General features: G+C 39.5%; 1 protein-coding gene across 1 annotated transcript in view; it reads right to left on the minus strand.

Moving 5' to 3' along the window:
- Positions 1 to 4262: 4262 nt before the first annotated feature.
- LOC102065381 (gamma-aminobutyric acid receptor subunit pi) overlaps positions 4263 to 12422 on the minus strand; it is a 47241-nt gene continuing 39081 nt past the window's right edge. Inside the window, exons 9-10 of the mRNA XM_014275331.3 lie at positions 12107 to 12300; positions 4263 to 6610 (exon numbers count right to left, since the gene is read on the minus strand). Of these exons, the coding sequence (XP_014130806.2) occupies positions 6296 to 6610; positions 12107 to 12300 (509 nt within the window). The 3' untranslated portion in view covers positions 4263 to 6295. The remainder of the gene's footprint in view (positions 6611 to 12106; positions 12301 to 12422) is intronic.

Below are 12422 nucleotides of genomic sequence, written 5' to 3' on the forward strand. Positions count from 1 at the left end.
TTTAACAGGCCTTAAAGATGACAGAATATTCAGGTGGAGCTGCATGGTAAGAATGATCAACCAATGAAAATATTTACCATTACCCAGCAGCTGGAATGTGCTGGTAAGGACAGCAACACGATAAGGAATTTGCATTTTTTAGTCTGGCCATTTGTAACACCTGAAATAAGAACAGTAACATATGCAAGAATATGTGGGTTTGAAATGGTGCAGGGTCAGCCATGTACTTGGCATCCCTAAGGAGTCCTGTATGGAAATTATGGAAGCCTCCAGAGCTATCAGTTCCTATTATCAGGCTTCACAAAATGTGGACTGGCACTACATGAAAAGGTTGTTCAGTAGAATTAAAATTATCCTGGGGCATAGGAAGCCTCAGACTTCAAAGTTTATAGTTATTTGCACATCATACTTTAGTTTTTCTTTTAATGAAAAAAAATTACAAGGCTCTCAGAATCTTTCATTATGAAATAACCTCAAAAAGTAATGATACTTGAGCCCAATACTTATACAAAGATGATAAATGGGAAAGATAAAATAATGCTCAATATCTTATCTTCCTGATAAAGAAGCAGAGAGCAAGGTTTGATTTATATTTTCCTAGTTAAAAAACGTCTTCAGACTTAATCTGCTATATTATTATTTTGAGGTCAACACTGTCAGTTCTGTTCTCCAAAATGCACTTAAGGGTTATCAAGGTAAGCAAGGGTTGGATTGGATCCCTGCAGCCAACTCATATATTGAGCATAGGGTGGAAGCTTTTCCTACAGATCTTTTCTTCACAAGCATGGATAAAACCACCCAAAAAACCCCACAAAAATGACAGTTGTATTCATTAGATATCCAAAATATCCTGCTGTGAATGGAAAGCACTTTGATCAGGACTGACTTATAAACATGCACAGCGTGGTCCAGCACACAAGTCTAATGGATCAGCATTCAAATGCCTATAATGAACAGATGGTTCCTGTAGAAGAGATTAATGCAGCATTTTTGGTCACCTTGTACTGGCACTCTTTCAAAGCAGGTGCTCGATAAATAACAAAACTGGGACATAGAAAAGGAGGAGACAATCCCTTCTTCTCTCTTTTCCAAGAATATGTGAGTGCATGCAATGCCAGCTTTGCCCTTGGTGACCAATCTCACATTTATTACTGTTTCTGAGATGCAACATCCATGACTTTAACATGAGGACCAGGGGCACTGACAAGCTGAGCATGTCAACAAGTAATTCACGTTTGAACTCCATTTTGTACTCTCATGTTAATTTTTTTATAATTTTGTCAGCTTGTTCTGCACCCAAAGTGGCCAAGCCCCAACTAGAACCAGAGCTGCTATTCTGAATACATTCCTGATCTGATTCTAAAGCAGAAAGATTAAATCCCTTGCCTTTAGGAGAAATCAAATAAACCTGACATCAAACCCTTTCACTGTCTAGGTTGCAAAACTACCTGCTACAGCAGGGAAAACAACAGTAGTGGAGATATTTGAGTGTTTTGACAGATGAAGTTATCCAGAGGTTAAATCTGGATTAAACTTCAGAGCTGAATCTCAAAATTAATCAGGCTCATGGTTTGTGCACACACGTGATGGTGCTAAAATCTTCTGGGGTTTCTCGTCTTCTGCAAGTTTTGTCTGTGTTTGATCTGGAATAGGAAAATAGGGTCCATTCCAATTTGGAAAGAAACCCAGAACCCAAACTATATGAGTAAACTCACATCATGAGACTGAAATGCCCCCAAATACCCCCTTATCCTTTCTGAGGATGGAAAGTTTGACAGTCAGATGGGACCAGGGAAGAAAGATCTCTCCAGATGGAAAATGATGAAAAGCTGAATTTGGCAATGTTATTAAAGTGCACCCCTGGTTTTAATTATAAAGTTGTAGAACAAGTGATGGCAAATCCATTACAGAGTTTGAAATTATGTCCAGCTTAGCTGCTGTAAGCACTGTCAAGCACCCACTACTCTGCAAGAAAAATTCACTTTAGTTTTCAGCTCTCAGGTCGAGATGGCTTATTCTTGCAGTGACTTATTGATGCACCCAGAACACTAGCACAGCTCATCTTCCCACCTTTGCAACCAGCCCTATTTCAAGGGAAATTTTCTTGCCTGAAACTGGCTTTTTAAATTATCTTGATCTTTGTGAAACTGTTAGCAGTATGCCAGTGAATTACCTGAGAACATCTATTTAGGATTCATAAATCTTTATAGGGAAACTGTTAATAGAGCCACTATTCTGCCTGCCTTGAAATACTGAGGTGCTTTGATTTGAAACATTATAACCTGCAGGAGAAAACCTTGACAGAAGGATAGAAAATTCATGCTTTAAACACAAGGTTTTGCAGTCATGAAGTTACTTTGTGGACTGGCAGGATATGTTCGATTTTAGCGGCTCAGTGGTGGAAACAGCAATCAGGGCTTGAGAAGGCAGAACTTGAGTGTGAGAAATAGTCCACCCGACACTGCTGTCCTGCCTGACTTTAATTAATCTGTCACTACAAACACGGCCTAGTTACTTACCGCAGAACAAATGTCAGCTTGTAATACCTTTTCCCTGGAGCCCTCCTTGACCAGCCCTTGCCGTGTGCATTCGCTCGTTGGGTGATGAAGAGCAGTTGATGAGCTCCATCTACTGCTGCACGCGTGAATTGAGCTGTTCCAGCCGCCCCAGCTCCCAGCCCCTGCCCAGGCTGCTCTGGGAAAGGTGCTCCAGGCACTCTGCTGCCCCAGCCACTGCCAAGGGCTCCTAGCAGCACATTCACCTCCTGGTATTTCTGTTTTTCTGTCATCAGCTTTACTGTACGTGGGTTTTCTTTATAATCCTTTAGGTAATTTCATTTTGAATAACAAGGTGACAATATGGGGCACCTTTTTTTCTTTTTTTTTTTATGTGTTTTCCCATGCCAGAAGGCATAACAGTTCTCTTAAAATAATTAGCACAAAAACACAATGAGGCTCACAAAGCAGGAAAATTTATTTAAGTTACTGTTGCAGTCTTACCAAGCAAGGCCACTGTGCTGAAAATGGATACTCAGATCAACAGATGGATGCCCTTCTCTTATGCTTGCCATATGTGTTGATTGATGGCAAGTATTCAGATGGGATATTTAGTTGTTCATGTCTTAAAACAAATTATCTGATAGTGACCTAAAATGCCTTCTTAGCTTATGAGAGGTTTAATGAATATCTGATCTAAAATATCAACTTCCTTATATTTCCCCCTTGATTTAGGTTTCATTTATTGATTTGATTTATTGATTTTCATTTATTTCATTTATTTGATTTGATTTCAAATATTCTCAAAGTATCACAAATGGCACCACAGTAAGCAGGCTGCAGGAAATACTTACCTAAAGCACAGCTGAGTCAGAAGAACACCGGATAATTGATGAAGAGGAAAGGTAGCAAGTGTTAATACCTTCAAATGTCTTAAATCTAAAAAAATAATAAAATACTATATCTGATTAAATATCTCAGCATAGGATTTTGTTTTCATAATGCTTTTTGATTTGGTAAGAAAACAGTATCAAAGATCTTGCTAAGGTAAGAGGTATTTTTCTAGTCTGCACAATGCTTAAACAGCTATGTGACGGCTGCTGAATCAATTAAAAGATGAAGCTTGGAGACATTGCACAAAGGAAGGAAAGTTATTCCTCAGGCTGGCTGGTGCTTTCAGATCCATGGAAAGGAGGGCACGTCCTGCTAGGAGCAAAGCAAACTGCAGGAGGATGCATCATCAGCTCCTGTCGGACCCCCCTTCACCTGCCTCAGGCCCCTCACTGCACATCTGCCTCAAGTCTCAAACTCCAACATTTCTGAATTATGAATCTGATTGCTAAACATTAAAATCAAACTAAGAAACTCAGCTATCAACCAGAAAATGGTTGCCAAAAGCCCAAGGTATTTTCATCAGATATGAAACCAATGTAATTTTCATTCCCTCAGCCTCAACTTTGGCCCCTGATCTTAGCACTGAAAGAGATTTCCCCCTCTCTAACTTTCCTCTGAATTGTAGCATTCAGTGAATTGTTCAAGAATGCTCCTTACTCAGGGGAGCCTTTATGACTAACTCCAAGGGATTTGGGAGTTTCTAGGGACAGAAGCTATGTTTGAGCAGGATAATTCAAATGACCTTCTTCATTCTTCATGCACCATACAGGAAATCCATAGGGAACATCTTTTACAATAAATTCACATTTTTTATTTTTGAAAGTAGCAATTAATTCAGAATTATGCAAAGCAAAATAATGAATAATCTGGCTGTGCAGTCAATTCTTTCATGAAAACATGGGGAACTTCATTATATAACACTACTTACAATTAGCACATCAGTGGGAAAACAGACCCTGTTTTCAGCTAGTGCATTGTCAATAAAAATTCTCAGACTTTCAACAGCTTTAAAAAATAATATTTAAGGTGAATTGTCTCCAAATTAATTGGAAGCTACAAAACTCTAAATGCTTACTTCATGCTTGCAGCTAATCCCAAATTTCATGTTACATGACAGATAACTGTTTGAAAAGATTCAGGAACAATGTAAACTTCAAAATCAAGAAAAGTACAAAGATTTAATATTTGTCTTCTGTAAATTTTATGGGAGTAAGAATTGGAAAGAGTCCAGTTTTGGAATTGGAAATTAGAGTCCAGTTTTACACCTCCAAGAAAAAATGTCAAGCAGCCTCTTCCTGAATAAAGGGTTTCAAGTTAAATATTCAGTAGCAGAATATTAAATGAAAGAATAGATTTTTTTTTTGGTTGCTCATTAACACAAGCAGCCCTAATTTGATTTCTTGAATGTATTTGCTTTAGTATGAAAGCCAGAATAGCCACAAGGTACCAAGAGGCCCTAGACTGTTCTTGAAGCTGCATTGTCCCAATAAGCTTTGCAAAAAAAAATTACTAATTGCAGCAGAGAAACAAATTTTCAGTAGTTAACCCTTAGAAAATAAAAATACTGAGGCGATTTTAGTGACCTAATAATTGTCTACCAGTGTGCAATGATTTTTATGGATTTAGATGGGAGCAAGGGCAAATCTGTCTCACACTGGTATTTTGCACTTCCTTCCTTCATGTAATGATGTTCTTCACCTGGTAATCAGGTGTGTCCAAGTCTGCCCATGTTAGGGGAGCTTTTCAATGCACTTGCATGTTGTGCAGTATGATCAGCAGAAATACACAGTGCATAAATGCACATGCACACATTTATACCTATATATAGAACAGATAAATACATTATGGTCAGGAAAAAGGTATAATAATAAACACCTTTCAACTTCCATGCTTGCAGTGCAGGAGACAGGCTTGTAGTATCTGTCAGTGAAGTGACAACTTGGAAAGACTTATGGTTTTTCATCACCTGTAACCATTTTCTCATGTGGGTCATCATTTTATCTGTGTAAAACTTCTCCTATCTTATCAAGAGCTATCACACATACAGGTTTGGTTTTCTTTTCTATTCAAGAAGTTTTCCACCTTTATTTGAAATTTTTTTAACTGCATGTAGTTCAAGAGGGTTTACTAAGCTGAAAATTAAGCATATCAAATTTTTCCTCCACATAGTAGTTACCCAGGCAGTTGTGACTGAGCAGAGTACAGAGTATAAATGTCAGGATAAATTCCCATTTTCCATTAAGGATTGGTGAACAACTAAATCCTCACTCACAGAAATACATCTCTCTGGATTTAAACCTTTTGGCTCCAGTCCATTTCTGTAGTCTGCCCTGCACTTACTGAGAAAAGCCATGGATGACTATGGGAGTGGTGTCTAAAAATGGAGAGGGATCTTAATACATATTTGTGACCTTACAAAGATGAACAGATTATTTGTTTGGTAGGTCATGTCTTCAGAACTGTTTCTTGCTACATAGCAAAACCACTTTGGTCTGCAATTAAATATTTTCTTATATAATCTGGAAAATGTATGCATAATTGACAAACCTAGAAGGAGCTGAGTACAGAGAGCAGAAAACAACATTTCATTCCATTTTTACATTTATTCAATGGAGTTCAGAAACAAGTATAATGTCTTATTTTACAAAGTTAAGCATTAAATATTTTAAAAAAGGACTTCTTGGCCTTTGATAAGTAGTTTGGGACATGCATGCTAATACAAAGCCAGTTTTGGATGACAGACATTTAAATGCATAAAAGTGAGTTAACAAAAATTTCCGACACACTTGAAAAGCTGGCATGTCCTTTTATATCCCTTTATCCAAATGTAATTTCTCCATTTTTCCTCAACTTCCCCTCCCATGTCCACTTTCTAAACTTTAAACTAATATTACAAAAGAAAATATTTAGAAATACAAATAATACACCCAATAAAGTACATTAATTATGATGAATGATAACGGGAAAGAGAATCTGGCATAGTTGTCTATGTGGTAAGGGTTTTTAACATGGAAGCAGTCAAAGATACAGAAAAGTCTTTTCATTACCGACATTGCTGAATTACACACTCTGTGTTGACTCCTCTCCCTTTTTCTGTCACTGCTGCTTTGTTTGTTTTCATTTGAGTCAGTCTTGTTTGTATTGTCAGGGGCACTGCAACTGTTTGTCACTGCTGCCAGGACTGCATTCTTCTCTTCTTCATCATCATCATCATCAATAATCTGATAGGGAACACAACAGCAGGTACTTAAGTGCATGTTTCATCACCTGTTTATTTAGAGCTGCAGCAAATGGGATTTTTCTTCTGACTCCTCCTATGTTTCACTCCTCAACTTCAAGGACAAGCATGCACCAGGCAGCCCCTTTCAGCTCTCAAAGCCTCCGTTTATGGGGAAAACTTTGGCTTAAGCAACACAATACAGCAAAAACTTTTGAAGCACTGTCAAGAAAATCTGGATTTGTTCAAATATAGACAAGGAACTTTACTTAAGATATCAGCAAATCCCTGAAAGGCACAACAGTAAACTGTCTCCTGCTCAGGGCAAATACTGGCAAAGGTTATTGCCCAGAAAGTGTGAAGGCAAAGCCCCAGCCTGGAGATGGAGAGGGTGGGGGAGCTGCCAGGCCAGCCAGATGAGCTGGCTGCACCCCAAATCAAGCACCCCAGAATGAAAGGTGCTCTCCTTGTGTGCAACTGGCTACCTCTTTCTGGTGCTTTGTGATAAAAATCAAGTGACTTTAAAAATAAAGAGGGACAAGCCCCACCCGCAGCTGACTTAATAGCCTGTGATACTTTCTGTCAAGGCCTGAAACCGGTGCTTTAAGTTCTAAATTATGCTAGGGTAAAGAATATTGTTATGTGCTTCAGTGCATCAAGGCATGTCTTTGGAGAATGTTGTATAAGCCTTCTGGTGGGTTTTGTTTCTCTGATTAGAAATGGCTCAGAGCCATAAAGTTCATGTATGAAATTTCCACCCTTTGAAGTCAGTGTGTTTTCTGTTACTGACTCAGAGGACACAGGATTAGACATCAGCTGCAGCTTCAGCTCCAAAACTTCCTTGGAATTTCTGGGGTATTCAGTCTGGCTTGGGATATTGTAGAGACACCAGCAGAAATAAGCTACAAAGACTGGCTCCAATTTTGTATCTCAACCAAACCTTATTATATATACTTTGACCAGGGGTCATTTTAATTCAGGTAGGCATACATACAATTTTTATTTTCTCCTGATAGTTTTATTACCTCCCAAATCAGTAGGTGGCATAAATATAAGACAAGTCTAAAAAAATTATTTGTGAAGTGTAGAATGCAGAATCTCTTTCTTCTGACCAACTTGCTTTTTTCCATTTGCATCATGAGAAGAAACAGTTTACACAAGGACAAACTTTTGAAAGGTTGAGATGTACATCCCCATGTGCAGCCAGACAAGAAGCTCATTTAGGTACACTCCAGCTATTAAAGTCAAAGAAAGCCAATTAAGCCACCTAAGTGGTCTCCATGCTGGTACAGAATTGCTCTTCTGCCCAGGGTGCATGTGTACAGCACAAGCCTGTCTTCTTCATCTAAAATTACTGACACCCTTGAAAATTAAAGTGGAGTCTGGACAATGTCCTCAAACTGCTGTGAATCACTGAAGCAGAACAAATGGCAGTAGAAAAGGGATTAATGCAGCTTTCCACTTTCAATTAAAAAAAAAAAAGGGATATTTTATTTGAGAGATAAACGTAGCTCAACACACATATCATCCTAAAAATACAATGACCAAAAAAACCTTGGTCATCCTCCACGTGGCCTCCCACACCTCAGTGAAATACTGGGACAAAAATCTGCCCATAAAGCATTAAGAGGATCAATCCATAAAACTCCAGTCTGAACCTTACATAATCCCCAGGGTAGTACTAAAATTCAAACCTCAAGTTTTCACTTGAGGCCTGACTCTGTTATAAATCTCTCTTTCTTCTGCTTCAAAAAGTCCAGGCGGCAGAGGGGAGTGCTGGGGATGGCAGAGGAGCCTTTGTCAGGAATGCCTGGCACTTGAAATGAGGCACCAGAGCAACAGCCTAATGAATGCACTCAGCACTTCAAAGGTTAATAAAAAAATAAAGGAACCTGACAGAAGAGTCCTGACTTTTTCCCCCTGCTTTCATTTCTCATTATGACATCTGTACTTCAAAACCATCAGGATTTGGGGCATTGCTCAATTTAAGAGTCTATTTTTCTCTCAGGTAGGATGGCTATCGGTTGTTCAGAATTAGTTTTATTTCAGAGCATGAAAGGACATTGTGTACGTGCCACTTCTCCTTCCTCACAACGCATGTGAGCGATTCCCAGGAGGCTGATGTGTTATGAGGCTGCTCCTGACTCCTTTCAGCTCCCCAAGGGGCAGTTCTCACTTAAGCAGAAAATACTGTAAGCAGTGCATATGTACGGGATTCTATCTGCAGTGCAACAAGGCAGGGCTCTTGCAAACAGAGGGGAGGTTACAGCAAAAGTGCTGGATCACATCGCTTGGAAAGGACAGAGCTAGTTTAGAGAACCATACCTGCTAATTTGTAAAAAACTGCAGTCTTATAGAGAGGGTTTATCAAGGCGCTTTTATAGACTGCTATGAAGAACTGAGCGTGATGAAAGACTGAGCCAGTTTACACTGTATCAAAAAAAGAAATTGTGCTGTGAGTGTTCAGCTGTGGCTCCAGTTTTAAATGTCACACTAGGTTTTTTTCTGGATGCCAGCTGTCAATGAGGAAATGGCAGCTGGCACTAAGGAGGGCCCTATTTAGACACCAAATTGGTACCATTCAAGAAAGATGCTGTACATCACCCAGAAAGCACTGCCTATGGCACCTGATACTGGGCCTGCTGTTTACGCTAAGTGAAGTGTTTGCTGACATCCAAGAGCCAACAGAATTGGAGAAAATTTGTCACTTTCACTAGATAATAAAGCTGCTCAAGCTTAAAAATATTTCAACCCAGACTGTTGCACACCTGGATCTTATGTGGTGTTCATAAAGGCTGTGTGAGGCTTGCACAGAAATACCACAGAGGCTGAATATCACACTTATAAAATTATTTGCAGTTTTCAAACTGTTCTCCCTTCTGCCTTAACAGTGGAGGTTTAGGTAAAAGACAGAAGAAATCCAAGGAACATTTCTGTGCTTTGTAAGAGGGCACAATTAATGCCTTTATACTAAAGAGAAGAAACTGAGGAGAGGCAACCTCTCCTGTGAAGCAGCCTGCTGCTCTGGAGCTGATGTGAATGGCACATTCTGCCTGACCTCCCTTGCAGCAGGTGGTTCCTCTGCTTTTGCCATTAGCTTTGAAGGTGTCTCTGTGGGTCCTGGTTCACATGGTGTGAAACATTGCTAGAGCATGGATATGGTGAGCTCTTTCACCAGTTTATGTTCTAAACTGGAGATCTCAGGGGCTTCAGAGGGGTTTGATATGCCTGGTCCCAACTTCTTCAAAGAGCAAAGCGGGAAGCAAGTGAGTACAGCTAATTTTTATACAAGAGAGAGGGTGACATTTCCATTTCACCTCCTACATTTATTTACATAATTCTGAGTGCAAATTTTCTATCAGCTCACATATGGGAATAACAAACTGGGACGTGAGATTTCCAATTAACCTGTGTCCACAAGAGAATACGATAATGAGGACAACACATTCACAGTGACGATACTCACACATAAATTGCTAAGTACCTGCTAGACAGTGACATGAGATTTTAGCTGATATTTTTGCCCTTGTGATGTTTTTGTTTTTGTAACAAGAAATGAGAAATACAAGTCAGGTGTGCTCTCCATGACACCTAGATCAGTAAGCAGTGCTTGCCCTTGGCTACAGTAGGAAAAAGACATGACAAGCATTTTCCTTATTCTAGAGAGTCACAAGTTGATCTAGGACCAAAAAACTGTTCCTTCTCTTATACCCCTATGTTTGCGTGGGCAAGAAGTGCATTTGGCTTGTTTGCTCACTCCTGAGGCCCAGCAGAAGGCAGGGAAAAAAGCCTGACATGAAAGACAATTTCTTTTGGTCATTAGGTTCATCACAAAACTTTCCTTTCTCATTTTACAGTTGTACTTCCATGCACATTTTTGAAGTCCACAAGTTCCCATGTCCACCCCATCTGCAAGCATGAGTACCTGCTCCAGATGAAAGGGAATCTGACAGAGGCAGGTGAAGGCAAGGACAGCATAAGTGCCCTTCACAGATCCAAAGATGCTTAATCACCCAAGCACTGAAACACTTTACTTTCATACCCAAACCTCCAAGCAGCTTTTTTTTCTGTACACTATGAGCGAAATGACAACCACTTACTTCACAAGATGGATATGCTCACAGGGAATTGTCACTGATGTTACCTTGCCAATAAAAATTACTTATAGGCTTTCCACTCAAATCCTCACTTGAAAGGAGTGTTTGCCCATTTGCAGACAATCCCCAATAGACATTATCTCATAAAACCCACTGGGGTGTCTCAGCTTTGTGTCCATTTTGCAGTCTTTCTCCACACACCTGGACAGCTTTTAACATATTCTTGTGCATTTGCAGGACCTATCTTTCATCCAAACAGCCAAAATCTCATTAATTGATTAACTATCTAGACATAACCCCCCCCCACCCACGTATTGCCCGATCTTCAAAAGGTTTTGAAGCTCCTCCACAGGAGCTCAATATCCTATTTCTTGAGTATATTGAGGAGCTTTGCTTAGGCATTTGTGATGCTCTGTTCTAATTTGGCTTAAACAGTTAACAATATTTCTGCTTCTGGACATTTATCCCTACAGCACAACCAAACTTCTTTCTGCCTTTTTTTTTTCCTTCCTGTTATTCTCATTTTCCATGTTTTACTTTTTTCTATTAATCCAGATATTTCATAAGCTGCTTAAATTTTTCTTTATCATGCATATTAGGTTCAGTTCCATAATTAAAAACTGCAAGACAATCATCTTTCAGCTTCCTTGTGATTTATTTTTCCTTGCTTATGAAAGCACTGCAATACACTGGAGATGGAAGATGTGACAAAACCTCTTCATGAACCTGTCCTCATTATTTCAGCAACCATCAGACTCAAAAAATACCTATGTTGATTTCATCCATTTTCATTTTAAGTATATTTCACAGCATTTCAGAGTTGTGAGAAACTCTTTAGAGCCACAAAAGCACTGTTATAATGATGGCGAGGGGAAAATGGATCCCAGTCTGACTTCAGGTGCAGCTGTTGAAAGAGAAGCTGAGAGCAGAAAGCTACAGGGACCTGATGCACTCAGCGCATGAAGACATCTGCCAGGAGACTGACTCATGTTCCATGCATGTGCAGGTTTCATAAATGGAATGCTATAAACTCTTTTTTTTGTTTTCCATATTGCAGTAGGATCAAGGCACCAAGCTCAGCCCAGTTTTTGAACTGTGAGTCAATGCTATTGCGTGGGAGACAAGTGCCTGTGATTTTTGTGAGACATCCAGAACATTTTTATAAGGGCCATAAAGTCCATACCAAAAGAGAGAAGGAAGAGTGCTTCAGTGTGTTTGGTTTCCTCCAGAAAAGCTCCAGGTATACAAATACTTTTTCTTTTTCTCAAGATTATAATGTTTCCCTGCCCTAATTCTAAAAAAGAAACTACCTTAAATACATTTACCATTAGCGCTAAGATAATTCTTTTTAGCAAATGTAATTTAAATCCTGTTTGTAGAATAACACCAAATAATTAATTTACCTTTGGAAGCTCCTTTGAGCTGAGTTGGTGTAGAGTGCAGAAATGAGTCACAGCATATTCTAACAATGCTCCAAAGATGAAGCTGAAGCAGATACCAAGGTACACATCAATTGCCTTAATAAAGCAATTAGCATTTGGGAGTGAAGTCCTGGCTCCCATCATCAGTGTTGTCATCGTAAGGACTGTGGTGACACCTGTGGAATGGAAAAATACGTGTTCTGGTATAACACAGATGGCACTGAGGGCCTCTGCTGCAAGGGCCTTACTGCAGGAGAGTTTTCCCTGGACCTGAAACTCCTAGGATGCCACAGCATTT

Source organism: Zonotrichia albicollis, chromosome 7 (genome assembly GCF_047830755.1).
Source record: "Zonotrichia albicollis isolate bZonAlb1 chromosome 7, bZonAlb1.hap1, whole genome shotgun sequence".
In the NCBI taxonomy this organism is placed as follows: Eukaryota; Metazoa; Chordata; class Aves; order Passeriformes; family Passerellidae; genus Zonotrichia; species Zonotrichia albicollis.